General features: G+C 42.6%; 1 protein-coding gene across 1 annotated transcript in view; it reads left to right on the top strand.

The window, feature by feature from the left end:
- LOC106573022 (reelin) overlaps positions 1–27,997 on the top strand; it is a 318,880-nt gene that overhangs the window by 260,631 nt on the left and 30,252 nt on the right. The window contains 11 exon segments of the mRNA XM_082962453.1: positions 3,578–3,728; positions 5,786–5,920; positions 6,317–6,440; positions 6,859–7,108; positions 17,906–18,074; positions 18,202–18,342; positions 18,528–18,705; positions 23,649–23,842; positions 24,085–24,341; positions 24,713–24,867; positions 25,298–25,512. Coding sequence (XP_082818579.1) covers positions 3,578–3,728; positions 5,786–5,920; positions 6,317–6,440; positions 6,859–7,108; positions 17,906–18,074; positions 18,202–18,342; positions 18,528–18,705; positions 23,649–23,842; positions 24,085–24,341; positions 24,713–24,867; positions 25,298–25,512 — 1,969 coding nt within the window.

Raw genomic sequence — 27,997 nt, 5'->3', positions numbered from 1 at the left:
CTGGATGGAGATCTGACCGAACAAGAGCCATGGAACGATGATGTCCCATTAGACACCTGGCGCGCGAGTTCATGTTGGGTACCCTCGTTCCAATACGTTATAAAAGAGTATGCATTCGTCCACCTTGAATATTATTCATGTTCTGGTTAAAAAAGGCCCTAATGATTTATGCTATACAACGTTTGACATGTTTGAACGAACGTTAATATATTTTTTCCCCTCGTTCATGACGAGAAGTCCGGCTGGCTTAGATCATGTGCTAACAAGACGGAGATTTTTGGACATAAATGATGAGCTTTTTTGAACAAAACTACATTCGTTATGGACATGTGATACCTGGAAGTGACATCTGATGAAGAGAATCAAAGGTAATGGATTATTTACATAGTATTTTCGATTTTAGATCTCCCCAACATGACGTCTAGTCTGTATCGCAACGCGTATTTTTCTGGGCGCAGTGCTCAGATTATTGCAAAGTGTGATTTCCCAGTAAGGTTATTTTTAAATCTGGCAAGTTGATTGCGTTCAAGAGATGTAAATCTATAATTCTTTAAATGACAATATAATATTTTACCAATGTTTTCTAATTTTAATTATTTAATTTGTGACGCTGACTTGACTGCCGGTTATTGGAGGGAAACGATTTCCTCAACATCAATGCCATAGTAAAACGCTGTTTTTGGATATAAATATGAACTTGATAGAACTAAAAATGCATGCATTGTCTAACATAATGTCCTAGGAGTGTCATCTGATGGAGATTGTAAAAGGTTAGTGCATCATTTTAGCTGGTTTTATGGTTTTGGTGACCCTGTCTTTGAATTGACAAAACATTACACACAACTCTTGTAAATGTACTGTCCTAACATACTCTAAATTTATGCTTTCGCCGTAAAACCTTTTTGAAATCGTAAAACGTGGTTAGATTAAGGAGATGTTTATCTTTCAAAGGGTGTAAAATAGTTGTATGTTTGAAAAATTTGAATTTTGACATTTATTTGGATTCAAATTTGCCGCTCTTGAAATGCACCTGCTGTTGATGGAGTGCACCACGGGTGGCACGCTAGCGTCCCACCTAGCCCATAGAGGTCTATTTGAAAGCTTTTTCTTCATCAAGAGATAATACAGCCCAAGGAGCTGTTTTTTCTAATGACGCATCTGTATAAGATATGTAATGGTCGACGGAGGTTATCCGAAGAAAAAAGCTTTTTAACAAACCTGCTTTGGTCCGTGTAGATCTATTTGGGTAAGTCTCGAGACGGCAAGACAACATTTTGACAAACAGTTTAATATCTGTGTTTATCATAGATGGGGGCGATAGTAAAAACATTGGGTGGCATCCTGTTCATTGAGAGAGATTTGGTCTCCTCTGTTGAGAGGAGTGTTCTTAATTTTTTGGTCTGGCTTGATGTGGATTTACAATCAGAGGTGTACAGTTCTTTATACTGTGTAAGCGGGAGAATCATTGACTGATTAATTTGGGCTCTGATAATAATTTGCCTGTTTCTGCTTCAATAGTTGCTATACTTTTTGAATTTTTGAATTTAAGCTTTATTTAACTAGGTAAGTCAGTTAAAAACAATTTCTTATTTACAATGACGGCCTACCCCGGCCAAACCCGGACCAATTGTGCACCGCCATATGGGACTCCCAATCACAGCCGGATGTGATACAGCATGGATTTGAACCAGGGACTGTAGTGATGCCTCTTGCACTGAGATGCAGTGCCTTAGACCGCTGCACCACTCGAGAGCTAATTGGTAATTACTGCGTAGAATGTTGGCCAGTAAACGACTGGGACAATTACCATGGAAGAAATGGTTGAGTCTTACACGATGGGTGGTAAATTATGCTTTCTGTCTAATCAATAAATTAAGTTCTGTCTTGACTTTGGAAAGAGTAATAGCTACCTGGTCTGAAAAATGTGTTTGATGGGAACACTAACACAGTTAACATTGACTGACTTTGTATTGATCATCATGAATTTATTTATTTGATTTTCAAATCGATCACAGAATGTAGGATTTTGTAATAATCAACAGTTGAAATGCCATCTTTTGACTCTTAGGAGATTCTGACATTTTAAGTTGGCAGTAGTAAGCGTGGTGGTCAGACAAGCTTATTATGTTGAATTTCTATTTTCTTGATTAAAGAAGACAGAGGTGTAAATAATGTATGAAATCGGAAGTGTACTCTTTTGCTTTAGGATCGTGTGCTCGCCAGGCCTCAGAGAGTATATCCTGAAAAGCCTTGGTTGCATATGGATTGTAGTTGGTCTAATTCAATTTTTTCCTGCATGCCCAAAATGGCATTCATGTCTGTTCCAATAAACGGAATTCAGTTATTTCTAACAATATGCAGTTCAGAGAATTGAAAAACCTGGGTTCATATGAATTTGGAGCATACACATTAAAAAAGGCCATTTTCTTTCCATTATGGAAACATTGAAGGATAGTGATTCTGCCTTTGTGGTCTTCACTTTTACCCAAAATGGTAATTTTGAGTTTCTTATCTATCATTATGATTACACCTTTAGTTTAATTTGGGGTTGATGAAAAAGCAACCTATTTGTGTATCCTTTTTGTGTTTCTTGGAACATTGCTACAGTATATCAGTATGGTTTCTTGGTAGGATATCAAGACAGCTGGAATATTTAATAGGAGAGTTTACACTTTCAAATTCCAAGAGAGAATAGCTAGCATTGCCATCATTTTAAATAAAATAATGTACTATTAATGATGTAATTGTTATCTTTAGTTTTAATAAGCCCATGGATCTGAAACCAAAAGCAGGACCCACAGGGAGTGATTCTGTTTTCTTTTTTAGGAGATTGATTTCCCCTTCTAGCTTAGTTCGCGCTTTTTGGAGTCAGCCCTCTGTCACATTGTCCACTGTCTCAAACTTTTACACTTTAGTTGAGGAGGAATCCACTTCAGAAGTGAGCAGTGCAAGAGATTCATTTATCAGTTTTAATTGCAAGTCGAGGGCAAAGCTAATTTCCTCACAAACAATCTCTCAGATAGTATTGGCTAAATCGTTCTATTGTTGGGTATTGAGAGCTGTCATGTTCCCACAGGTGAATGATGAATTTACAGAATATTCAAGCTACTGGAGCGAAATAGACCTGCTATTGTTCCTTGTAAAACAGTGAATGTCTCACACCTTAATGTGTTGCTATATGTTGACATTTACTTGAAAATAAGTCTGATAATTCATAGTTATTTTGCAAAAGAAAAAGCCACTAGAAAGCCACACGTTTTCAATGCATGCCACCTTTTAACTTGCTTTTATAATAAACGAATGTGTTAACAGTGTTATATATTACTTTCTAGGGCACAACATGTGCTGTAAAAGTAGCTAGAATTCATAAATCCCAGTATAGGCAATTATCTCAATCAATTAAAAAATGATTCCTTTCTGGTGCTCCTAAATTTCATGTGATACTCCTAACTTTTTAAAGTTGAGAGCACCAGTGCTACCAATGAACATTTTTAATTTGTATGCCTGTGTGTGCGTTTTTGTGTGTTTGTTGTGCATGCTTGTGTGCATGCCTGCTTGCCCTTGTGTGTGTGTACAGGAGGGGCGGTGGATACTGACCGGTTTAGGCTGCTGAGTGGAGGGAAACCTAGCAGGAAATGTGGTATCATGTCCAGTGGGAACCACCTGTTCTTCAGCGAGGACGGCCTTCGCATGCTGGTCACCAACGACATGGACCTTTCCAACGCAAGGTACCATTTTGTGTGTGTGGGTGGGTGTGTGTGTGTGTGTGTGTGTGTGTGTGTGTGTGTGTGTGTGTGTGTGTGTGTGTGTGTGTGTGTGTGTGTGTGTGTGTGTGTGTGTGTGTGTGTGTGTGTGTGTGCGTTTGAAGGTTTTTAACTGATAGCTGTGCTACTGAGGCCCTCTAATGGTGAGTTGAGGTGGCATAATGTATTTAACCCTATTAGAAAACCTGGTCCTCACTTCTCAAGTGGAATGGTCCTCACATGGATAGTAAAATGTGTATGTGTGAGCTAAGTATAACCATTTGAATTTAGACGAAAAGAGAAAGAAGTGTATTTTCTCAAGACACACTTACACACACACACATTGATATATGTACATATATTTATTAATGTGCATTATAATTATATATACAGTTGAAGTCGGAAGTTTAGATACGCCTTAGCCAAGTACATTTAAACTCAGTTTTTCACAATTCCTGACAATTAATCCTAGTAAAAAATTCCCTATCTTAGGTCAGTTAGGATCACCACTTTATTTTAAGAATATGAAATGTCAGAATAATAGTAGAGAGAATGATTTATTTCAGCTTTTATTTCTTTCATCACATTCCCAGTGGGTCAGAAGTTTACATACACAGAATTAGTATTTGGTATTATTGCCTTTAAATTGTTTAACTTGGGTCAAACATTTCGGGTAGCCTTCCACAAGCATCCCACAATAAGTTGGGTGAAATTTGGCCCATACCTCCTGACAGAGCTGGTGTAACTGAGTCAGGTTTGTAGGCCTCCTTGCTCGCACACGCTTTTTCAGTTCTGCCTACACGTTTTCTATAGGATTGAGGTCAGGGCTTTGTGATGGCCACTCCAATACCTTGACTTTGTTGTCCTTAAGCCATTTTGCCACAACTTTGGAAGTATGCTTGGGGTCATTGTCCATTTGGAAGACCCATTTGCAAACAAGCTTTAACTTCCTGACTGATGTCTTGGGATGTTGCTTCAATATATCAACTTAATTTTCCTGCCTCATTATGCCATCTATTTTGTGAAGTTGACCAGTCCGTCCTGCAGCAAAGCACCCCTACAACATCATGCTGCCACCCCCGTGCTTCACGGTTGGGATGGTGTTCTTCGGCTTGCAAGCCTCACCCTTATTCCTCCAAACATAACAAAGGGTCATAATGGCCAAACAGTTCTATTTTGTTTCATCAGACCAGAGGACATTTCTCCAAAAAGTACAATCTTTGTCCCCATGTGCAGTTGCAAACCGTAGTCTGGCTTTTTTATGGCGGTTTTGGAGCAGTGGCCTCTTCCTTGCTGAGCGGCCTTTCAGGTTATGTCGATATAGGACTCGTTTTACTGTGGATATAGATACTTTTGTACCTGTTTCCTCCAGCATCTGAACAAGGTCCTTTGCTGTTGTTCTGGGACTGATTTTCACTTTTCGCACCAAAGTACGTTCATCTCTAGGAGACAGAACGCGTCTCCTTCCTGAGCGGTATGAGGGCAGCGTGGTCCCATGGTGTTTATACTTGCGTACTATTGTTTGTACAGATGAGCGTGGTACCTTCAGGTGTTTGGACATTGCTCCCAAGGATGAACCAGACTTGTGGAGGTCTACAATTGTTTTTCTGAGGTCTTGGCTGATGTCTTTTGATTTTCCCATGATATCAAGCAAAGAGGCACTGAGTTTGAAGGTTGGCCTTGAAATACATCCACAGGTACACCTCTAATTGATTCGAATGATGTCAATTTGCCTATCAGAAGCTTCTAAAGCCATGACATAATTTTCTGGAATTTTCCAAGCTGTTTAAAGGCACAGTCAACTTAGTGTATGTAAACTTCTGACCCCCTGGAATTGTGCTACAGTGAAATATAAGTGAAATAATCTGTTTGTGACAATTTTTGGAAAAATGACTTGTGTCATGCACAAAGTAGATGTCCTGACAGACTTGCCAAAACTATAGTTCGTTAACAAGAAATGTGTGGAGTGGTTGAAAACAAGTTTTAATGACTACAACCTAAGTGCATGTAAACTTCCGACTTCAACTGTATATATTTTGCAGGTTTATTCAGTTCTTCCTGCGTCTGGGCTGTGGTAAGGCCTCCCCAGACCCCCGCTCCCAGCCTGTCCTGCTCCAGTTCTCTGTAGACGGGGCTCTGACCTGGGGCCTGCTGCAGGACTTCTTCTTCTCCAACAGGTTAGCATAACTCTCACTGTACATCATATCAGGATAAGGTAAGACCCAGATGCAGACTGTGTCGAGAAAAAGAGAGCGTGGGAAAAGACAGGAGCTAACAGGACAAATGCTGTTAAGCTTGACAAACAAGACCATCCGACAACAGACAAACAGAAAACACAGGTATAACTACATAGGGGACAATGGGGATAATGGGGAGGATGGGCGATACCTGGAGGGGGGGTGGAGACATTCACAAAGACTGGTGACACACAAAGTACAGTGACACATCACTGTACTTTAAATGTTGTTTTGTGTTATACTGACATGCTTTATGACGCAAAAAATGATTTACTAATGGATACAATAAATCATTACCTTCATCATAATCATCATCAACTTCCTCTTCTCCAACAGCAGTAACCAGGCTCGCTTCGTAGCCCTGGAGATCCCTCTGCGTGCCCGTACCTCCGCCACGCGCCTACGCTGGTGGCAGCCCTCTGAGAATGGACACTTCTACAGTCCATGGGTTATTGACCAGGTGAAACACCTTACCTACATCTATCTATCACTCCAGTGCTAATTTGCTAAATTGTAATTACTTCGCTACTATTTATTGCCTTACTTCCTCACGCCATTTGCACACACTGTATATAGACTTAATTTTTTTCTATTGTGTTATTGACTGTACGCTTTATTCCATGTGTAACTCTGTGTTGTTGTTTGTGTCGCACTGCTTTGCTTTATCTTGGCCAGGTCGCAGTTGTAAATGAGAACTTGTTCTCAACTAGCTTACCTGGTTAAATAAAGGTGAAATATATATATATATATATATATATATATATATATATATAAAATATATGTTCATCCAATTATTCATCCATCCTTCAATCTGGCCATCTTTATCAATATACAGTATCACGCATATGACATGAACCTATGTCTCTCTACTCTGCCAGGTGGTGGTGGGTGGCAGTGCCAGTGGCTGGGGTCCTTTAGAAGATGACTTCTCCTCTATGGATGGGCGTTCCTGGCTGCTCCACCCCGGGGGTACCCGCATGCCCGTGTGTGGTTCTGACGGGGCGGCCTTCGCTTTCATAGAGAAGTCCAACACGCGCTACGCTGTCACCACAGACATCAGCCTGGGACAGGATGCTTTCATACAGTTTGATTTCTCAGCTTCATGCTCTGTCACAAACTCTTGCTACGGTGAGCCACAAAATATATACATTTGACAGGTTGTCTATGTAAGTAAGAATATGTTACATTTATTATGTCAAGGTAGTCAGAGAATAGTTTTATAAGAAAAGTAGGTAAAAATGTGAGCATTCAGAATTGCTGTTGATTTCTGTTTTCGCTGTTATTAATGTTCCCTGGCTATGCTTTCTAGGTAAGTGAGGTCGGGCACTGATGTTGGGTGATTAGGCCTGGCTCGCAGTTGTCTTTCCAATTCATCCCAAAGGTGTTCAATGGGGTTGAGGTCAGGGCTCTGTCTAGGCCAGTCAAGTTTTTACATACCGATCTCGACAAACCATTTCTGAACCTAGTTTTGTAAACGGGGGCATTGTCATGCTGAAACAGGAAAGGGCCTTCCCCAAACTGTTGACACATAGTTGGAAGCACAGAATCGTCTAGAATGTCATTGTATGCTGTAACGTAAAATGTCCCTTTCTGGAACTAAGTGGCATAGCCCGAACCATAAAAAACATTCCATACCATTATTCCTCCTCCACCAAACTTTACAGTTGGCACTATGCATTGGGGCAGGTAGCGTTCTCCTGGCATCTGGCAAATTATTAACTAGAGAGGTTAGAAAATGAGGCTGTGGAGGGATTCTAATTGTGGATTTTAAAGAAAACATGAATCATCAGCATACAATGACCCCTTTGCTTTAAGCCCTGGATTTCTAATCCTTTAATATTATTGTTGGATCTAATTTTAACAGCTAACATTTCGATGGCAATAATACATAGATATGCCAATATTGGACAACCTTGTTTTACTCCTCTTGACAGTCTAAAACTTTCTGAGATGTAGCCATTATTTACTATTTTACACCTAGGCGTACTATACATAACTTTAACCAATTTTATAAGAGATTCTCCAAAAATGAAATATTCCAGGCATTTATATATATAAACTCCAGTCGTACTTTATCAAAGGCCTTTTCAAAGTCAACTATGAATACCAGGCCTGGTTTCCCCGATATTTCAAAGTGTTCTATTGTTTCCAGTACTTGTCTTATATTAACTCCAATGAATCGTCCATGTAAAAAAACCTGTCTGATTAGGATGAATAATATCCGACAATACCTTTTAAATTCTATTCTAAGCTAGAATTTTTGCATCACAACACTGAAGTGTAAGAGGCCTCCAATTTTTTAAATGGACTGAATCTTTATATTTACCACTTGGATCCTGTTTCAGTAATAATGAAATCAGACCTTCTTGTTGAGTGTCTGATAATCTACAATTTATATAGGAGTGGGTAAAACATGCTAATAACGGTCCCCTGAGTATGTCAAAAAAGGTTTGGTATACTTCCACTGATATGCCATCCAGCCCTGGAGTTTTCCCAGCCTTAATGGCTTTAATTGCATCAAGAAGTTCCTCCATACATTTACATTTACATTTAAGTCATTTAGCAGACGCTCTTATCCAGAGCGACTTACAAATTGGTGCATTCACCTTATGATATCCAGTGGAACAACCACTTTACAATAGTACATCGATATCTTTTTTTTTTTTTGGGGGGGGGGGGGGGGGGTTAGAAGGATTACTTTATCCTATCCCAGGTATTCCTTAAAGAGGTGGGGTTTCAGGTGTCTCCGGAAGGTGGTGATTGACTCCGCTGTCCTGGCGTCGTGAGGGAGCTTGTTCCACCATTGGGGTGCCAGAGCAGCGAACAGTTTTGACTGGGCTGAGCGGGAACTGTGCTTCCTCAGAGGTAGGGAGGCGAGCAGGCCAGAGGTGGATGAACGAAGTGCCCTTGTTTGGGTGTAGGGCCTGATCAGAGCCTGAAGGTACGGAGGTGCCGTTCCCCTCACAGCTCCGTAGGCAAGCACCATGGTCTTGTAGCGGATGCGAGCTTCAACTGGAAGCCAGTGGAGAGAGCGGAGGAGCGGGGTGACGTGAGAGAACTTGGGAAGGTTGAACACCAGACGGGCTGCGGCGTTCTGGATGAGTTGTAGGGGTTTAGTGGCACAGGCAGGGAGCCCAGCCAACAGCGAGTTGCAGTAATCCAGGCGAGAGATGACAAGTGCTTGGATTAGGACCTGCGCCGCTTCCTGTGTGAGGCAGGGTCGTACTCTGAGAATGTTGTAGAGCATGAACCTACAGGATCGGGTCACCGCCTTGATGTTAGTGGAGAACGACAGGGTGTTGTCCAGGGTCACGCCGAGGCTCTTAGCACTCTGGGAGGAGGACACAAGGGAGTTGTCGACCGTGATGGCGAGATCATGGAACGGGCAGTCCTTCCCCGGGAGGAAGAGCAGCTCTGTCTTGCCGAGGTTCAGCTTGAGGTGGTGATCCGTCATCCACACTGATATGTCTGCCAGACATGCAGAGATGCGATTCGCCACGTGGTTGTCAGAAGGGGGAAAGGAGAAGATTAATTGTGTGTCGTCTCCATAGCAATGATAGGAGAGACCATGTGAGGATATGACAGAGCCAAGAGACTTGGTGTATAGCGAGAATAGGAGAGGGCCTAGAACAGAGCCCTGGGGGACACCAGTGGTGAGAGCACGTGGTGCGGAGACAGATTCTCGCCACGCCACCTGGTAGGAGCGACCTGTCAGGTAGGACGCAATCCAAGCATGGGCCGCGCCGGAGATGCCCAGCTCGGAGAGGGTGGAGAGGAGGATCTGATGGTTCACAGTATCAAAGGCAGCAGATAGGTCTAGAAGGATGAGAGCAGAGGAGAGAATTAGCTTTAGCAGTGCGGAGAGCCTCCGTGACACAGAGAAGAGCAGTCTCAGTTGAATGCCCAGTCTTGAAACCTGACTGATTAGGATCAAGAAGGTCATTCTGAGAGAGATAGCAAGAGAGCTGGCCAAGGACGGCACGTTCAAGAGTTTTGGAGAGAAAAGAAAGAAGGGATACTGGTCTGTAGTTGTTGACATCGGAGGGATCGAGTGTAGGTTTTTTCAGAAGGGGTGCAACTCTCGCTCTCTTGAAGACGGAAGGGACGTAACCAGCGGTCAAGGATGAGTTGATGAGCGAGGTGAGGTAGGGGAGAAGGTCTCCGGAAATGGTCTGGAGAAGAGAGGAGGGGATAGGGTCAAGTGGGCAGGTTGTTGGGCGGCCGGCCGTCACAAGACGCGAGATTTCATCTGGAGAGAGAGGGGAGAAAGAGGTCAAAGCACAGGGTAGGGCAGTGTGAGCAGGACCAGCGGTGTCGTTTGACTTAGCAAACGAGGATCGGATGTCGTCAACCTTCTTTTCAAAATGGTTGACGAAGTCATCCGCAGAGAGGGAGGAGGGGGGGAGGGGGAGGAGGATTCAGGAGGGAGGAGAAGGTAGCAAAGAGCTTCCTAGGGTTAGAGGCAGATGCTTGGAATTTAGAGTGGTAGAAAGTGGCTTTAGCAGCAGAGACAGAAGAGGAAAATGTAGAGAGGAGGGAGTGAAAGGATGCCAGGTCCGCAGGGAGGCGAGTTTTCCTCCATTTCCGCTCGGCTGCCCGGAGCCCTGTTCTGTGAGCTCGCAGTGAGTCGTCGAGCCACGGAGCAGGAGGGGAGGACCGAGCCGGCCTGGAGGATAGGGGACAGAGAAAATCAAAGGATGCTGAGAGGGAGGAGAGGAGGGTTGAGGAGGCAGAATCAGGAGATAGGTTGGAGAAGGTTTGAGCAGAGGGAAGAGATGATAGGATGGAAGAGGAGAGAGTAGCGGGAGAGAGAGAGCGAAGGTTGGGATGGCGCAATACCATCCGAGTAGGGGCAGAGTGATAAGTGTTGGATGAGAGCGAGAGGGAAAAGGATATAAGGTAGTGGTCAGAGACTTGGAGGGGAGTTGCAATGAGATTAGTGGAAGAACAGCATCTAGTAAAGATGAGGTCAAGCGTATTGCCTCCCTTGTGAGTAGGGGGGGAAGGTGAGAGGGTGAGGTCAAAAGAGGAGAGGAGTGGAAAGAAGGAGGCAGAGAGGAATGAGTCAAAGGTAGACGTGGGGAGGTTAAAGTCACCCAGAACTGTGAGAGGTGAGCCATCCTCAGGAAAGGAACTTATCAAGGCGTCAAGCTCATTGATGAACTCTCCAAGGGAACCTGGAGGGCGATAAATGATAAGGATGTTTTAAGCTTGAAAGGGCTGGTAACTGTGACAGCATGGAATTCAAATGAGGAGATAGACAGATGGGTCAGGGGAGAAAGAGAGAATGTCCACTTGGGAGAGATGAGGATTCCAGTGCCACCACCCCGCTGGCTCGATGCTCTAGGGGTATGCGAGAACACGTGGGCAGACGAGGAGAGAGCAGTAGGAGTAGCAGTGTTATCTGTGGTAATCCATGTTTCCGTCAGCGCCAGGAAGTCTAGGGACTGGAGGGTTGCATAGGCTGAGATGAACTCAGCCTTGTTGGCCACAGACCGGCAGTTCCAGAGGCTGCCGGAGATCTGGAGAGAAACTGAAATGTTCCACCCACACAGTCAGTGTGGTGAAGAAGGCGCAACATCACCTCTTCAACCTCAGGAGGCTGAAGAAATTTGGCTACAACCCTCACAAACTTTTACAGATGCACAATTGAGAGCATCCTGTTGGGCTGTATCACCGCCTGGTACGGCAACAGCACCGCCCACAACCGCAAAGCTCTCCAAAGGGTGGTGCGGTCACCGGGGGCAAACTACCTGCCCTCCAGGACATATATAGCACCCTATGTCACAGGAAGGCCAAAAACATAATCAAGAACAACAACCACCCGAGCCACTGCCTGTTCACCCTGCTACCATCCAGAAGGCCAGGTCAGTACAGGTGCATCTAAGTTGTCACCGAGAGACTAAAAAACAGCTTCTATCTCAAGGCCATCAGACTGTTCATCTAGACGTTCCGCTAGCGGAACACCTGCTCCACTATCCAATGATAGGCGTGGCGCAAATTACAAATTCCTCAAAAATACAAAAACTTCAATTTTTCAAACATATGACTATTTCACAGCATTTTAAAGATAAGACTCTCCTTTATCTAACCACACTGTCCGATTTCAAAAAGGCTTTACAGCGAAAGCAAAACATTAGATTATGTCAGCAGAGTACCAAGCCAGAAATAATCAGACACCCATTTTTCAAGCTAGCATATAATGTCACAAAAACCCAGAAGACAGCTAAATGCAGCACTAACCTTTGATGATCTTCATCAGATGACACACCTAGGACATTATGTTATACAATACATGCATGTTTTGTTCAATCAAGTTCATATTTATATCAAAAACCAGCTTTTTACATTAGCATGTGACGTTCAGAACTTGCATACCCCCCGCAAACTTCCGGGGAATTTGCTAACAATTTACTAAATCACAAAAAGCATAACAATTATTTTAAGAATTATAGATACAAAACTCCTCTATTCACTCGATATGTCCGATTTTAAAATAGCTTTTTGGTGAAAGCACATTTTGCAATATTCTAAGTACATAGCCCAGGCATCACGGGCTAGCTATTTAGACACCCGGCAAGTTTAGCACTCACCAATATCAGATTTACTATTATAAAAGTTTGATTACCTTTTGTTGTCTTCGTCAGAATGCACTCCCAGGACTGCTACTTCAATAACAAATGTTGGTTTGGTCTAAAATAATCCATCGTTATATCCGAATAGCGGCGTTTTGTTCGTGCATCCCAGACACTATCCGAATGGTAAAGAAGGGTCGTGCGCATGGCGCAATTCGTGACAAAAAAAATAAAAATATTCCATTACCGTACTTCGAAGCATGTCAACCGCTGTTTAAAATCAATTTTTATGCAATTTGTCTCGTAAAAAAGCGATAATATTCCGACCCGGAATGTCCATTTAGCTAAACAGAGGAAAGAAAACAAACCTTTCGGTCGACGCGGGCACGAGCCTGAGTCTCACAGTACTGTAACCAGCCACTACCCAAACGCGCTACTTTGTTTCAGTCGGAGCCTGCAAAGCAAAGATTCCGCTTTTTGCCGCCTTCTGAGAACCTATGGCAGCCGTAGGAAGTGTCACGGGACAGCTAAGATCCTCACTCTTCAATAAACAGAGACAAGAAGAACGACACCTTGTCAGACAGGCCACTTCCTGCATGAAATCTTCTCAGGTTTTTGCCTGCCATATGAGTTCTGTTATACTCACAGACACCATTCAAAAAGTTTTTGAAACTTCAGAGTGTTTTCTATCCAAATTTACTAATAATATGCATATTCTATTTTCTGGGCCAGAGTAGTAACCTGTTTAAATTGGGTACGTTTTTCATCCGGCCGTGAAAATACTGCCCCCTAGCCCCAAGAGGTTTTAAACTGCCATCACTAACACAGAGAGGCTGCTGCCTACATAGAGACTTGAAATCGTTGGCAACTTTAAAAATGGATCAGTAGTCACTTAAATAATGCCACTTTAATAATGTTTACATATCTTGAATTACTCTTCTCATATCTATATACTGTATTTTTTACCATCTATTCCATCTTGCCTATGCCGCTGTGTCATTGCTCATCCATATATTTACTTGTACACTACTGTTCAAAAGTTTGGGGTCACTTAGAAATGTCCTTGTTTTTTAATGAAAAGCACATTTTTTGTCCATTAACCTCTATGGGCTAGGTGGGACGCTAGCGTCCCCCCCGTGGTGCACATCAACAGCAGGTGCATTTCAAGAGCGGCAAATTTGAATCCAAATAAATGTCAAAATTCAAATTTTTCAAACATACAACTATTTTACACCCTTTGAAAGATAAACATCTCCTTAATCTAACCACGTTTTACGATTTCAAAAAGGTTTTACGGCGAAAGCATAAATTTAGAGTATGTTAGGACAGTACATTTACAAGAGTTGTGTGTAATGTTTTGTCAATTCAAAGACAGGGTCACCAAAACCATAAAACCAGCTAAAATGATGCACTAACCTTTTACAATCTCCATCCGATGACACTCCTAGGACATTATGTTAGACAATGCATGCATTTTTAGTTCTATCAAGTTCATATTTATATCCAAAAACAGCGTTTTACTATGGCATTGATGTTGAGGAAATCGTTTCCCTCCAATAACCGGCAGTCAAGTCAGCGTCACAAATTAAATAATTAAAATGAGAAAACATTGGTAAAATATTATATTGTCATTTAAAGAATTATAGATTTACATCTCTTGAACGCAATCAACTTGCCAGATTTAAAAATAACCTTACTGGGAAATCACACTTTGCAATAATCTGAGCACTGCGCCCAGAAAAATACGCGTTGCGATACAGACTAGATGTCATGTTGGGGAGATCTAAAATCGAAAATACTATGTAAATAATCCATTACCTTTGATTCTCTTCATCAGATGTCACTTCCAGGTATCACAGGTCCATAACGAATGTAGTTTTGTTCAAAAAAGCTCATCATTTATGTCCAAAAATCTCCGTCTTGTTAGCACATGATCTAAGCCAGCCGGACTTCTCGTCATGAACGAGGGGAAAAAATATATTTACGTTCGTTCAAACATGTCAAACGTTGTATAGCATAAATCATTAGGGCCTTTTTTAACCAGAACATGAATAATATTCAAGGTGGACGAATGCATACTCTTTTATAACGTATTGGAACGAGGGTACCCAACATGAACTAGCGCGCCAGGTGTCTAATGGGACATCAACGTTCCATGGCTCTTGTTCGGTCAGATCTCCCTCCAGAAGACTCAAAACACTTTGTAAAGGCTGGTGACATCTAGTGGAAGCAATAGGAAGTGCCAAAATATTCCTCAGCCCCTGTGTTTTTCAATGGGATAGGTTTAAAGGTAATACAACACATCAGGTATCCACTTCCTGTCAGAAAATGTCTCAGGGTTTTGCCTGCCAAATGAGTTCTGTTATACTCACAGACACCATTCAAACAGTTTTAGAAACTTTAGAGTGTTTTCTATCCATATATAATAAGTATATGCATATTCTAGTTACTGGGTAGGATTAGTAACCAGATTAAATCGGGTACATTTTTTTTATCCAGCCGTGCAAATACTGCCCCCTAGCCCTAACAGGTTAAAATAACATCAAATTGATCAGAAATACAGTGTAGACATTATTAATGTTGTAAATGACTATTGTAGCTGGAAATGGCTGAAGGCCAGCATCCCGGAGTCACCTCTTCACTGTTGACATTGAGACTGGTGTTTTGCGGGTACTATTTAATGAAGATTCCAGTTGATGACTTGTGAGGCGTCTGTTTCTCAAACCAGACACTCTAATGTTCTTGGCCTCTTGCTCAGTTGTGCACCGGGGCCTCACACTCCTCTTTCCATTCTGGTTAGGGCCAGTTTGCGCTGTTCTGTGAAGGGAGTAGTACACAGCATTGTACAATATCTTCAGTTTCTTGGCAATTTCTCGCATGGATTAGCCTTCATTTCTCAGATCAAGAATAGACTGACGAGTTTCAGAAGAATGGTCAATGTTTCTGGCCATTTTGAGCCGGTAATCGAACCCACAAATGCTGATGCTCCAGATACTCAACTAGTCTAAAGAATTCCAGTTGTATTGCTTCTTTAATCAGAACAACAGTTTTCAGCTGTGCTAACAAAATTGCAAAAGGGTTTTCTAATGATCAATTAGCCTTTTAAAATGATAAACTTGGATTAGCTAACACAACGTGCCATTGGAACACAGGAGTGATGGTTGCTGATAATGGGCCTCTATACGCCTATTTAGATATTCCATCAAACATCTGCTTTTTCAAGCTACAATAGTCATCTACAAGATTGTCAATGTCTACACTGTATTTCTGATCAATTTGATGTTATTTTAATGGACAAGAAATTAGCTTTTCTTTCAAAAACACAAACATTTCTAAGTGACCCCAAACTTTTGAATGGTAGTATGTATATATATATATATATATATATATATAGTATACCTTTACCAGACCTCTTATGTTTTACCAAACTGTTGGAGCTAGGAACATTAGCTGTTACCTATGCCCACGATAACATCTACAAAAGTATTCAGACCCCTTGACTTTTTCCATGTTTTGTTACGTTACAACCTTGTTCTGAAATGGATGAAATTGTTTTTCCCCCCATCAATCTACACATAATACCCCATAAAGACAAAGTAAAAGCAAGATTTAAAATGTTTGGGGAATTGTAAAACATTATTTTAAAACATTAAAATCACTTTTACAAAACTATTCAGGCCCTTTACTCAGTACTTTGTTGAAGCACCTTTGGCATCGATTACAGCATCAAGTCTTCTTGGGTGTGACGCTACAAGCTTGGCACACCTGTATTTGTGGAGTTTATTTCCATTCTTCTCTGCAAATCCTCTCAAGCTCTGTCAGGTTGGATGGGGAGCTTTGCTACACAGCTATTTTCAGGTCTCTCCAGAAATGTTTGATAGGGTTCAAGACTGGGCTCTTGCTCGGCAACTCAAGAACATTCAGAGACTTGTCCCGAAGCCACTCCTGCATTGTCTTGGCTGTGTGCTTAGGTTCGCTGTCCTGTTGGAAGGTAAACCTTCCATTCTGAGGTCCTGAGTGCTCTGGAGAAGATGTTCATCAAGGATCTCTCAGTACTTTGCTCGGTTCATCTTTCCCTCGATCCTGAGTAGTCTCCCAGTCCCTGCCGCTGAAAAACATCCCTACAGTATGATGCTGCCTCCACCATGCTTCACCGTAGGGATTGGTGCCAGGTTTCCTCCAGACGTGGCGCTTTGCATTCAGGCCAAAGAGTTCAGTGTTGGTTTTCTCAGAGAATCTTGTTTCAAATGGTCAGAGTCCTTTAGGTGCCTTTTAGCAAACTCCAAGCGGGCTGTCATATGCCTTTTACTGAGGAGTGGTTTCTGTCTGGCCACTCTACCATAAAGGCCTGAATGATGGACGGAAGGTTCTCCCATCTCCACAGAGGAACTCTGGAGCACTATCAGAGTCACCATCGTGTTCTTGGTCACATCCCTGACCAAGGCCTCTCTCCCCTGATTGCTCAGTTTGGCCGGGCAGCCAGCTCTAGGAAGAGTTTTGGTGGTTCCAAACTCCTTCCATTTAAGAGTGATGGAGACCACTGTGTTCTTGTGGACCTTCAATGCTGCAGAAATGTTTTGGTACCCTTCCCCAGATCTGTGCCTCGATACAATCCTGTCTTGGAGCTTAACCGACAATTCCTTCCACCTCATGGCTTGGTTTTTGCTCTGACATGCACTGTCAACTGTGGGACCTTATATAGACAGGTGTGTGCCTTTCCAATTCATGCCCAATCAATTGAATTTACCACAGGCGGACTCCAATCAAGTTGTAGAAACTCCCCAGGGATGATCAATGGAAACAGGATGCACCTGAGCTCAATTTTGAGTCTCTTAGCGAAGGGTCTGAATACTTATGCAAACAAGATATCTGTTTTTTATTTTTTATACATTTTAAAACATTTCTAAAAACCTGTTTTCGCTTTGTCATTATTGTGTAGATTGATGAGGGAAAAAATGTTTATAATCAATTTTAGAATAAGGCTGCAATATAACAAAATGTGGAAGAAGGGAAGCGGTCTGAATATTTTCTGAATACCCTGTATTCGCTGCTCCCGTTTGGCACAGCGATCTAAGGCACTGCATCTCAGTGCTTGAGGCGTCACTACAGACACCCTGGTTTGAATCCAGGCTGTATCACAACCGGCCGTGATTGGGAGTCCCATAGGGCGGAACACCATTGGCCCAGTGTCGTCCAGGTTTGGCCGGTGTAGACCGTCATTGTAAAGAAGAATTTGTTCTTAACTGACTTGCCTAGTTAAGTAAAGGTTACACATGTGTATGCGACTAATAACATTAGATTTTATTTATAATTTGATTTATGCGTCTTTCTGTACCCTTGTCCATCACAGCCATTGAGCTTGAGTATTCTCTGGACCTGGGTCTGCACTGGCAGCCTCTGGTGCGTGACTGTCTCCCCACCAGTCAAGACTGCTCCTCCTACACCCTACAGAGACTGCTGGTGGCAGACACATACAACAAGTGGGGCCGAGTCACTCTGCCCGTTCCCACCTACGCCAGGTCAGTTACACGTTGTTTGACTGCCAAACCAAACCGAGGTTGTTATTCTTCAAAATAACTGTCTAAACATTTGAACAGCTTTAAATGTTGGTACGAGTTGTATTATGTCATTAACATGTATCTGCAGGTCTCCAGCTACACGCTTCCGTTGGTTCCAGCAGGCTCCGTTTGACAAGCAGCAGACCTGGGCTCTGGACAACCTCTACATCGGAGACGGCTGCTCCGACATGTGCTCCGGACATGGACGCTGCCAGCAGAGCTCCTGTGTGTGAGTGACTGATATTTCAATAACACACCAGCCTGAAAGAATAATTACAGACACGAATGTGGTGTTCCATTGCCATGTTGAAGTTGAAGTCTCGACATCCGTAACAACAATATCACACACATCAACCTGAGAGGCCATTCAATAACCTCCTTACCCCTTTCTCTCACCTCTCGTCCCCCATGTAGGTGTGACCCAGAGTGGGAAGGCGAGTACTGTGATGAGCCTGTGGCCCCCCTGCCCTCCCAGCTGAAGGACAGTTTCAGCCGGGCCCCCTCTCTTAGCCACTGGCACCTGGTAATCGGGGGAAAGCTCAGCACTGTGTGTGGGGCCGTGGCATCTGGAGCTGCACTGCACTTCAGCGGGGTCAGTGCCTATCAATCCATTGTGCCTGTAAACCACACTACGTACAGAGAGAGTTTTCATCTGTATTCTTCGTAGCTGTTTACATACCATAACAGTTAGAGGCTGGCACTACAGTAAGACATGAGTAAGATAAGATAAGATAATAAGAATGAGCTGTATTCCGGCATAAGCAAACAAGAACATTCTCACACATAAGCGGAGCTCCTAGTTGCCGGGGACTTTAACTTCTCTAGGGCCGGCGGGACGAAATCGTCCCACCTACGTAACAGCCAGTGGAATCCTGTGGCGCGTTATTCAAATACCTTAGAAATGCTATTACTTCAATTTCTCAAACATATGACTATTTTACACCATTTTAAAGACAAGACTCTCGTTAATATAACCACACTGTCCGATTTCAAAAAGGCTTTACAACGAAAGCAAAACATTAGATTATGTCAGCAGAGTACCCAGCCAGAAATAATCAGACACCTATTTTTCAAGCTAGCATATAATGTCACAAAAACCCAGAAGACAGTTAAATGCAGCACTAACCTTTGATTATCTTCATCAGATGACACACCTAGGACATTATGTTATACAATACATGCATGTTTTGTTCAATCAAGTTCATATTTATATCAAAAAACAGCTTTTTACATTAGCAAACTTCCGGTGAATTTACTAAATTACTCACGATAAACGTTCACAAAAAGCATAACAATTATTTTAAGAATTATAGATACAGAACTCCTCTATGCACTCGATATGTCCGATTTTAAAATAGCTTTTCGGTGAAAGCATATTTTGCAATATTCTCAGTAGATAGCCAGGCATCACAGGGCTAGCTATTTAGACACCCAGCAAGTTTAGCACTCACCAAAGTCAGATTTACTATAAGAAAAATGTTATTACCTTTGGTGTTCTTCGTCAGAATGCACTCCCAGGACTTCTACTTCAATAACAAATGTTGGTTTGGTCCCAAATAATCCATAGTTATATCCAAATAGCGGCGTTTTGTTCGTGCGTTCAAGACACTATCCGAAAGGGTAAATAAGGGTTACGAGCATGGCGCATTTCGTGACAAAACATTTCTAAATATTCCATTACCGTACTTCGAAGCATGTCAACCGCTGTTTAAAATCCATTTTTATGCCATTTTTCTCGTAAAAAAGCGATAATATTCCGACCGGGAATCTGCATTTAGGTAAACAGACAAAACAAAAATAAGCATGGGGTCGCCTCGGGCACGCGCCTAAGCCCATAGTACTCTGATCGGCCACTTGCCAAAAGCGCTAATGTGTTTCAGCCAGAGGCTGCCTCGATATCGTTCAGCTTTTACCGGGCTCTGAGAGCCTATGGGAGCCGTAGGAAGTGTCACGTTAGAGCAAAGATCCTCAGTCTTCAATAAAAAGAGCCCAGATGAACAACAACTTGTCAGACAGGCCACTTCCCATATAGAATCCTCTCAGGTTTTTGCCTGCCATATGAGTTCTGTTATACTCACAGACACCATTCAAACAGTTTTAGAAACTTTAGGGTGTTTTCTATCCAAAGCCAATAATTATATGCATATTCTAGTTACTGGGCAGGAGTAGTAACCAGATTAAATCGGGTACGTTTTTTATCCGGCCGTGTCAATACTGCCCCCTACCCCCAACAGGTTAATGCAGGGAAACTTAAATCCGTTTTACCAAATTTCTATCGGCATGTTACATGTGCAACCAGAGGGAAAAAAAACCCTGGACCACCTTGACTCCACACACGGAGAATCATACAAAGCTCTCCCTCGCCCTCATTTTGGCAAATCTGACCATAATTCTATCCTACTGATTCCTGCTTACAAGCAAAAATTAAAGCAGGAAGCACCAGTGATTAGATCAATACAAAAGTGGTCAGATGAAGCAGATGCTAAGCTACAGGACTGTTTAGCTAGCCTGTTGGGGCTAGGGGGCAGTATTGAGAATTTTGAAAAAAATATGTGCCCATTTTTAACTGCCTCCTACACCAACTCAGAAGCTAGGATATGCATATTATTACTAGATTTGGATAGAAAACACTCTGAATTTTCTAAAACTGTTTGAATGGTGTCTGTAAGTATAACAAAACTCATATGGCAGGCAAAAACCTGAGAAAAACAAAATAATTTTGTGGCTGTACTATTTTTTCGAGTTATTGTTAATAGATCACACAGTGAGAAAGGATTCATTTCGCACTTCCTACGGCTTCCACTCGATGTCAACGATCTTTATAAAGTTGTTTGACGCGTCTATGATGAACAGAGACCGGATGACAAGGAAGAGAAGTTGACCTCCCTGGGATGTCGTCACTTCATTATTGCCTGCACCTGCGCAATCATGTGATGCGAGACATTTTTCAAAAACGTTTTTCAAGACACAGGAGAGGTCGGGTTGAAACATTACTGATGTTTCACGTTAAAAATGGCTCTAAAGATTGATGCTAAACAACGTTATTATTTTTTAAAAGAATTATAGATACATTACTCCTCTATGCACTCTATATGTCCGATTTTAAAATAGCTTTTCGGTGAAAGCACATTTTGCAATATTCTAAGTACATAGCCCGGCATCACAGGGCTAGCTATTTAGACACCCAGCAGGTTTAGCACTCACCAATATCAGATTTACTATAAGAAAAATGGCCTTACCTTTCCTGTTCTTCGTCAGAATGCACTCCCAGGACTTCTACTTCAATAACAAATGTAGGTTTGGTCCAAAATAATCCATAGTTATGTTCCAACAGCGACGTTTTGTTCGTGCGTCTCAGACACTATCCCAATGGTAAATAACGGTCGTGCGCACGGCGCATTTCGTGACAAAAGATTTCTAAATATTTCATTACCGTACTTCGAAGCATGTCAACCGCTGTTTAAAATCAATTTTTATGCAATTTTTCTCGTAAAAAAGCGATAATATTCCGACCGGGAATCTGCAATTAGATAAACAGCCGAAGGAAAATATATCACTGGGTCGAATCGGGCACGCGCCTAATTCCATTGTCCTCTGATGGGCCACTTGGAAAAGGCGATAATGTGTTTCAGCCTGAGGCTGCCTCGTCATCGTTCAGGTTTTCCCGGGCTCTGAGAGCCTATTGGAGCCGTGGGAAATGTCACGTTACAGCTAAGATCCTGACTCTTCAATAAACAGAAGCAAGAACAACAACACCTTGTCAGACAGGCCACTTCCTGCATGAAACCTTCTCAGATTTTTGCCTGCCAAATGAGTTCTGTTATACTCACAGACACCATTCAAACAGTTTTAGAAACTTTAGGGTGTTTTCCATCCATATGTAATAAGTATATGCATATTCTAGTTACTGGGTAGGAGTGGTAACCAGATTAAATCGGGTATGTTTTTTATCCGGACGTGAAAATACTGCCCCCTATCCCAAACAGGTTAACTACTTCTAAGCTTTTACACCGCTGCTATTTGCTGTTTTTGATTTTGTCATACTCTTGTGAATTCTATGGTTTTTACTAGATTACTTTTTTTCATGTTGTTTGTCTGTAATTTTTGTAATGACTTGGTGCTGCCTATCTTGGCCAGGACGCTCTTGAAAAAGTGATTTTAAATCTAAATGAGCCCTTCCTGGTTAAATAAAGGTTTAATAATAATAAAAATGCTCGCTTCAAGGCAAATAACACTGAAACATGCATGAGAGCACCAGCTGTTCTGGAAGACTGTGAGCGAGCATGCGCTGACCTACTGGCAAGTGTCTTCACTGACATTTTCAACCTCGCCCTGTCCGAGTCTGTAAAACCAACATGTTTTAAGCGGACCACCATAGTGCCTATGCCCAAGAACACTAAGGTAACCTGCCTAAATAACTACCGACCCGTAGCACTCACGTCTGTTGCCATGAAGTGCTTCGAAAGGCTGGTCATGGCTCCCATCAACACCATTATCCCAGAAACCCTAGACCCATTCCAAGTTGCATACCGCCCCAATAGATCCACAGATGATGCAATCTCTATTGCAATCCACACTGCCCTTTCCCAGCTGGACAAAAGGAACACCTATGTGAGAATGCTATTAATTGACTACAGCCAAAAGAGGCAAAGGAGATGATTGTGGACTACAGGAAAAAGAGGACTGAGCACGCCCCCATTCTCATCGACAGGGCAGCACTGGAGCAGGTTGAGAGCTTCAAGTTCCTTGGTGTCCACATCACCTGCAAACTGACATGATCCAAGCACACCAAGACAGTCGTGAAGAGGGCACGACAAAACCTATTCCCCCTCAGGAGACTGAAAAGATTTGGCATGGGTCCTCAGATCCGCAAAAGGTTCTACCGCTGCACCATCGAGAGCATCCTGACTGGTTGCATCACTGCCTGGTATGGCAACTGCTCGGCCTCCGACCGCAGGGCACTTCAGAGGGTAGCACGAACAGCCCAGTACATCACTGGGGCCATGCTTCCTGCCATCCAGGACCTCTATACCAGGTGGTCAGAGGAAGGCCCTAAAAATTGTCAAAGACTCCAGCCACCCTAGTCATAGACTGTTCTCTCTGCTACTGCACGGCAAGCAGTACCGGAGTGCCAAGTCTAGGTCCAAGAGGCTTCTAAACAGCTTCTACCCCCAAGCCATAAGACTCCTGAACACCTAATCAAATGGCTACCCAGACTATTTGCATTGCCCCCCCCCCTCTCTCTTTTACACCGCTGCTACTCTCTGTTGTTATCAGGGTTAGAATTTATTACAATTCAATTTGGGAAGTGAGCCGACACTACAATTTAATAACAGAAAATTCCTGATTGAGAATAAACTGCAATTTTTACTTGAATTTGATTTTCTCTTTATAACCTCAATTAATAATATTTAAATTGTCATTTTAATACATAAATTAAATTGAGCCCAAACCTGGTGTGTCTCTCTCTTCATCTAATATGTCTTTCTCTTTAACCTCCATGTTTTCTCTTGTGTTTGTCTCTCTCTCCAACAGAGTTGTAGTCGTCAGCTGGTGACGGTGGATCTGAACCTGACCAACGCAGAGTTCATCCAGTTCTACTTTATGTATGGCTGCATGACCCCACCGAGCAACCGTAACCAGTGTGTGCTACTCGAGTTCAGTCTGAATGGTGGAATTAACTGGATCGTGTTGACAGAGATCTTTTACGACCTGTACAGAAAGCCTGGGTGGGCCTTTTTTATGAAAAATAGATACACGCACACTTTGTTGATTACTCCCAGTGCTCCCACAGTTTGTTTTTACCCAAAGGTCTTCGTCAGGCTTAACACACATGAAAAAGTAGGAGTATTTATAGACTTACAAGTAATGAAGTACAGCAAAATAGGATATACAGTAACTGGGAATTGGCTTTAACCTGTCCACTTCTTTCACATCAGATTCCCAATCCTAACCTGTGTGTCATGTGTAGATTCGTCAATGTACTGCTGCCCCATGCGGCCCGTCAGGAGGGTGTGCGTGTGCGCTGGTGGCAACCGACCCACGAGGGGTCCGATCACAGTGACTGGGCGCTGGATAACGTCCTAATCGCTGGCTCCGACCCGGGGGCACAGATCTCTGACACCTTCGGAGGGGTGGCACTGCCTAACCACGAGAGAGCACCTGCTGATGGTACCCCCACGGGCAGGATAGGCCTGTTGAATGAGGGAGAGGAGGAGAGCACCTCAGGTATATACACAGGGGATCTGGACGAGACCACAACATACACCACCACAGGTACATACACAACTACAGGTACATACACAGTTGGGGGAGTATCTTTCAGTCATACAGGCCCCAATTCTGACTTGACTTCCCATGTCTGATTGTTGAGTTGAGTTTGCGCATCTCATATTAGGTTTCATCCTAATAAGCAATGACCGCATCAAATACAACTGCTTTCAGAAGGAACATTTATTGAATCTAGGTATTTGAAAAAAACAAATAAGGTATTTGAAAAAAGGTATTTTGTTTGATGAGATGGATGCTTACTTTCTCTCTCCCTCTTCCTTTCTCTCTCTCTTTCTCTGACCCCTCACCCCTGCTTCCCTCTATCTCAGTGAGTGAACACTGGCTGTTCAGTGAGGACTGTGCGGTTCAGAGGTTCTGTAGCTCTCCAGACGGAGTCATGGTGTGTGGTAATGATGACGGCAGAGAGGTGTATGCAGTCACACATGACATCGTCCCGGACAAAGGCTGGGTCATGCAGTTCAAGGTAACAACAATTGTGTACAAAACAGTGGAAATGTTTGAGTGTGTGGTCCTGTCGAAAAACAAATCTTGTTCCTACCCCCTAGACCAGGGATGTTCAATTCCGGTCCTGGAGGGCCGAAACATTTCTGTTTTTTTGTTTCTACCTATTAGTTAATTGCTCTCACCTGGTATCCCAGGTCTGCATCAGTTCCTGATTAGGAGAGGGTGAAAGCCAGAAGTGTTTTGGCCCTCCAGGACTGACATTGAACACCCCTGCTTCTCTAGACACTTCTGAGATTAACCGCTAGGAGTGTGTGTGTGTGTGTGTGTCTGTGTTTGTGTGTGTGTGTGGGGGGGGGGGGGTTGGGTGTGTTTGTGTATATTGTGATCAAAAGTACAGGATATGTGTGTATGTACAAGAAATGTTTTTGCATGTTCATGTGTCTCTACAGATTGTGGTGGGCTGTAGTGTGCCGGAGCGCCATGCCGAGCATCAGGTCCATGTCCAGTATTCTGTGGACTTCGGTGTCTCCTGGAGGTACCTGGTGCCTCAGTGTCTCCCTGCTGACCCCTGCTGTGGAGGACAGATCTCCCAGCCCAGTGTCTTCTTCCCTGCCCAGGGTTGGAAAAGGGCCGTCTACCCCCTAACGGACAGCCTGGCAGACACGTGAGTGACAAGCCTGATCAATACAGTACAAACATGCACATACAGTACCAGTCAAAACTTTGAACACACCTACTCATTCCAGTGTTTTTCTTCATTTGTACAATTTTCTACATTGTAGAATAAAAGTGAAGACATCAACACTATGAAATAACACATATGGAATCATGTAGTAAGCAAAAAAGTGTTAAATCAAAATATATTTTCGATTTTAGATTCTTCAAAGTAGCCACCCTTTGCCTTGATGACAGCTTTGCACACTCTTGGCATTCTCTCAACCAGCTTCACCTGGAATGCTTTTCCAACAGTCTTGAAGCAGTTCCCATAAAAGCTGGCTGCTTTTCCTTCACTCTGCTGTCCAACTCATCCCAAACAATCTCAACTGGGTTGAGGTCGGGTGATTGTGGAGGCCAGGACATCTGATACAGCACTCCATCACTCTCCTTCTTGGTCAAATAGCCCTTACACAGCCTGGAGGTGTGTTGGGTAACTGTCCTGTTGAAAAACAAATGATAGTTACACTAAGCGCACAGCAGATGTGATGGGGTGTCACCTCCGCTGAACAGTGTTGAGATGTGTCTGTTACTTGAACTCTGTGAACCATTTATGTGGGCTGCAATTTCTGAGGCTGGTAACTCTAATCAACTTATCCTCTGCAGCAGAGGTAACTCTGTCTTCCTTTCCTGTGGCGGGCCTCATGAGAGCCAGTTTCATCATAGATCTTGATGGTTTTTGCAACTGCACTTGAAGAAACTTTTAAAGATCTTGAAATTTTACGTATTGACTGACCTTCGTGTTTTAAAATAATGATAGGTTGTCATTTCTCGTTGCTTATTTGAGCTGTTCTTACCATAACATGGACTTGTGCCAAATAGGGCTACATTCTGTATACCACCCCTACCTTGTCACAACACAACTGATTGGCTCAAATGCATTAAGAAGGAAAGAATATTCCACAAATTAACTTTTACAAGGAACACCTGTTAATTGAAATGTATTCTAGATGACTACCTCATGAAGCTTGTTGAGAGAATGCCAAGAGTGTGCAAAGCTGTCATCAAGGCAAAGGGTGGCTACTTTGAAGAATCTCAAATATTAAATACTTAATACTTACTTAATACTTAATACTTAAACACTTTTTTGCTTACTACATGATTCCATATGTGTTATTTCATAGTTTTGATGTCTTCACTATTATTTTACAATGTAGAAAATAGTAAAAATAAAGAAAAACCCTTGAATGAGTAGATGTGTCCAAACTTTTGACTGGTAGTGTACATAAGCAAGCATGCACACACAAACACACATACTCAACCTGGCTGGCACACTCTCTCCTTGCTTCCTCCAATACTTTCTTTAGGTTCAAGACATTCGGACTGTCTCAAGTTACAGTTGAATGGAGGCTTCCTTAACCTCCCTGGGCGAGGTGGGACGCTAGTCAACAGCCAGTGGAATCGCGTGGCGCGAAATACAAATACCTCAAAAATGCTGTAACTTCAATTTCTCAAACATATGACTATTTTACACCATTTTAAAGACAAGACTCTCGTTAATCTAACCACATTGTCCGATTTCATAAAGGCTTTACAGCGAAAGCAAAACATTAGATTATGTAAGGAGAGTACCCTGCCAAAAATAATCGCACAGCCATTTTCAAAGCAAGCATATATGTCACAAAAACCAAAACCACAGCTAAATGCAGCACTAACCTTTGATAATCTTCATCAGATGACACTCCTAGGACATTATGTTATACAATACATGCATGTTTTGTTCAATCAAGTTCATATTTATATCAAAAAACAGCTTTTTACATTAGCATGTGATGTTCAGAACTAGCATACCCACCGCAAACTTCCGGTGAATTTACTAAATTACTCATGATTAACATTCACAAAAAACATAACAATTATTTGAAGAATTATAGATACAGAACTCCTTTATGCAATCGCGGTGTCAGATTTTAAAATAGCTTTTCGGCGAAAGCACATTTTGCAATATTCTGAGTACATAGCCCGGCCATCACGGCTAGCTATTTTGACACCCACCAAGTTTGGCCCTCACCAAACTCAGAATTACTATTAGAAAAATTGGATTACCTTTGCTGTTCTTCGTCAGAATGCACTCCCAGGACTTCTACTTCAACTACAAATGTTGTTTTGGTTCCAAATAATCCATAGTTATATCCAAATAGCTCTGTTTTGTTCGTGCGTTCAGGTCACTATCCGAGGGGTGACGCAAGCGCATTTCATGACAAAAGATTAAAAAATATTCCATTACCGTACTTCGAAGCATGTCAAACGCTGATTAAAATCAATTTTTTATGTTTTTTTCTCGTAAAATAGCGATAATATTCCAACCGGGCGACGTTATATTCATTCAAAGGCTGAAAGATTTTTTTTTCGAATTCTCATGAACGCGCAGCTCCAGTGTCACTGTTCCCAGCCTGACCACTCACAAATTCTCCTGCTGTTCTTCGCCCAGAGAC

Source organism: Salmo salar, chromosome 16 (genome assembly GCF_965601325.2).
Source record: "Salmo salar chromosome 16, fSalSal1, whole genome shotgun sequence".
Classification (NCBI taxonomy): domain Eukaryota; kingdom Metazoa; phylum Chordata; class Actinopteri; order Salmoniformes; family Salmonidae; genus Salmo; species Salmo salar.
Note: the sequence above shows the minus strand (reverse complement) of the source record. Positions and strands in the feature narration are given on the sequence as shown.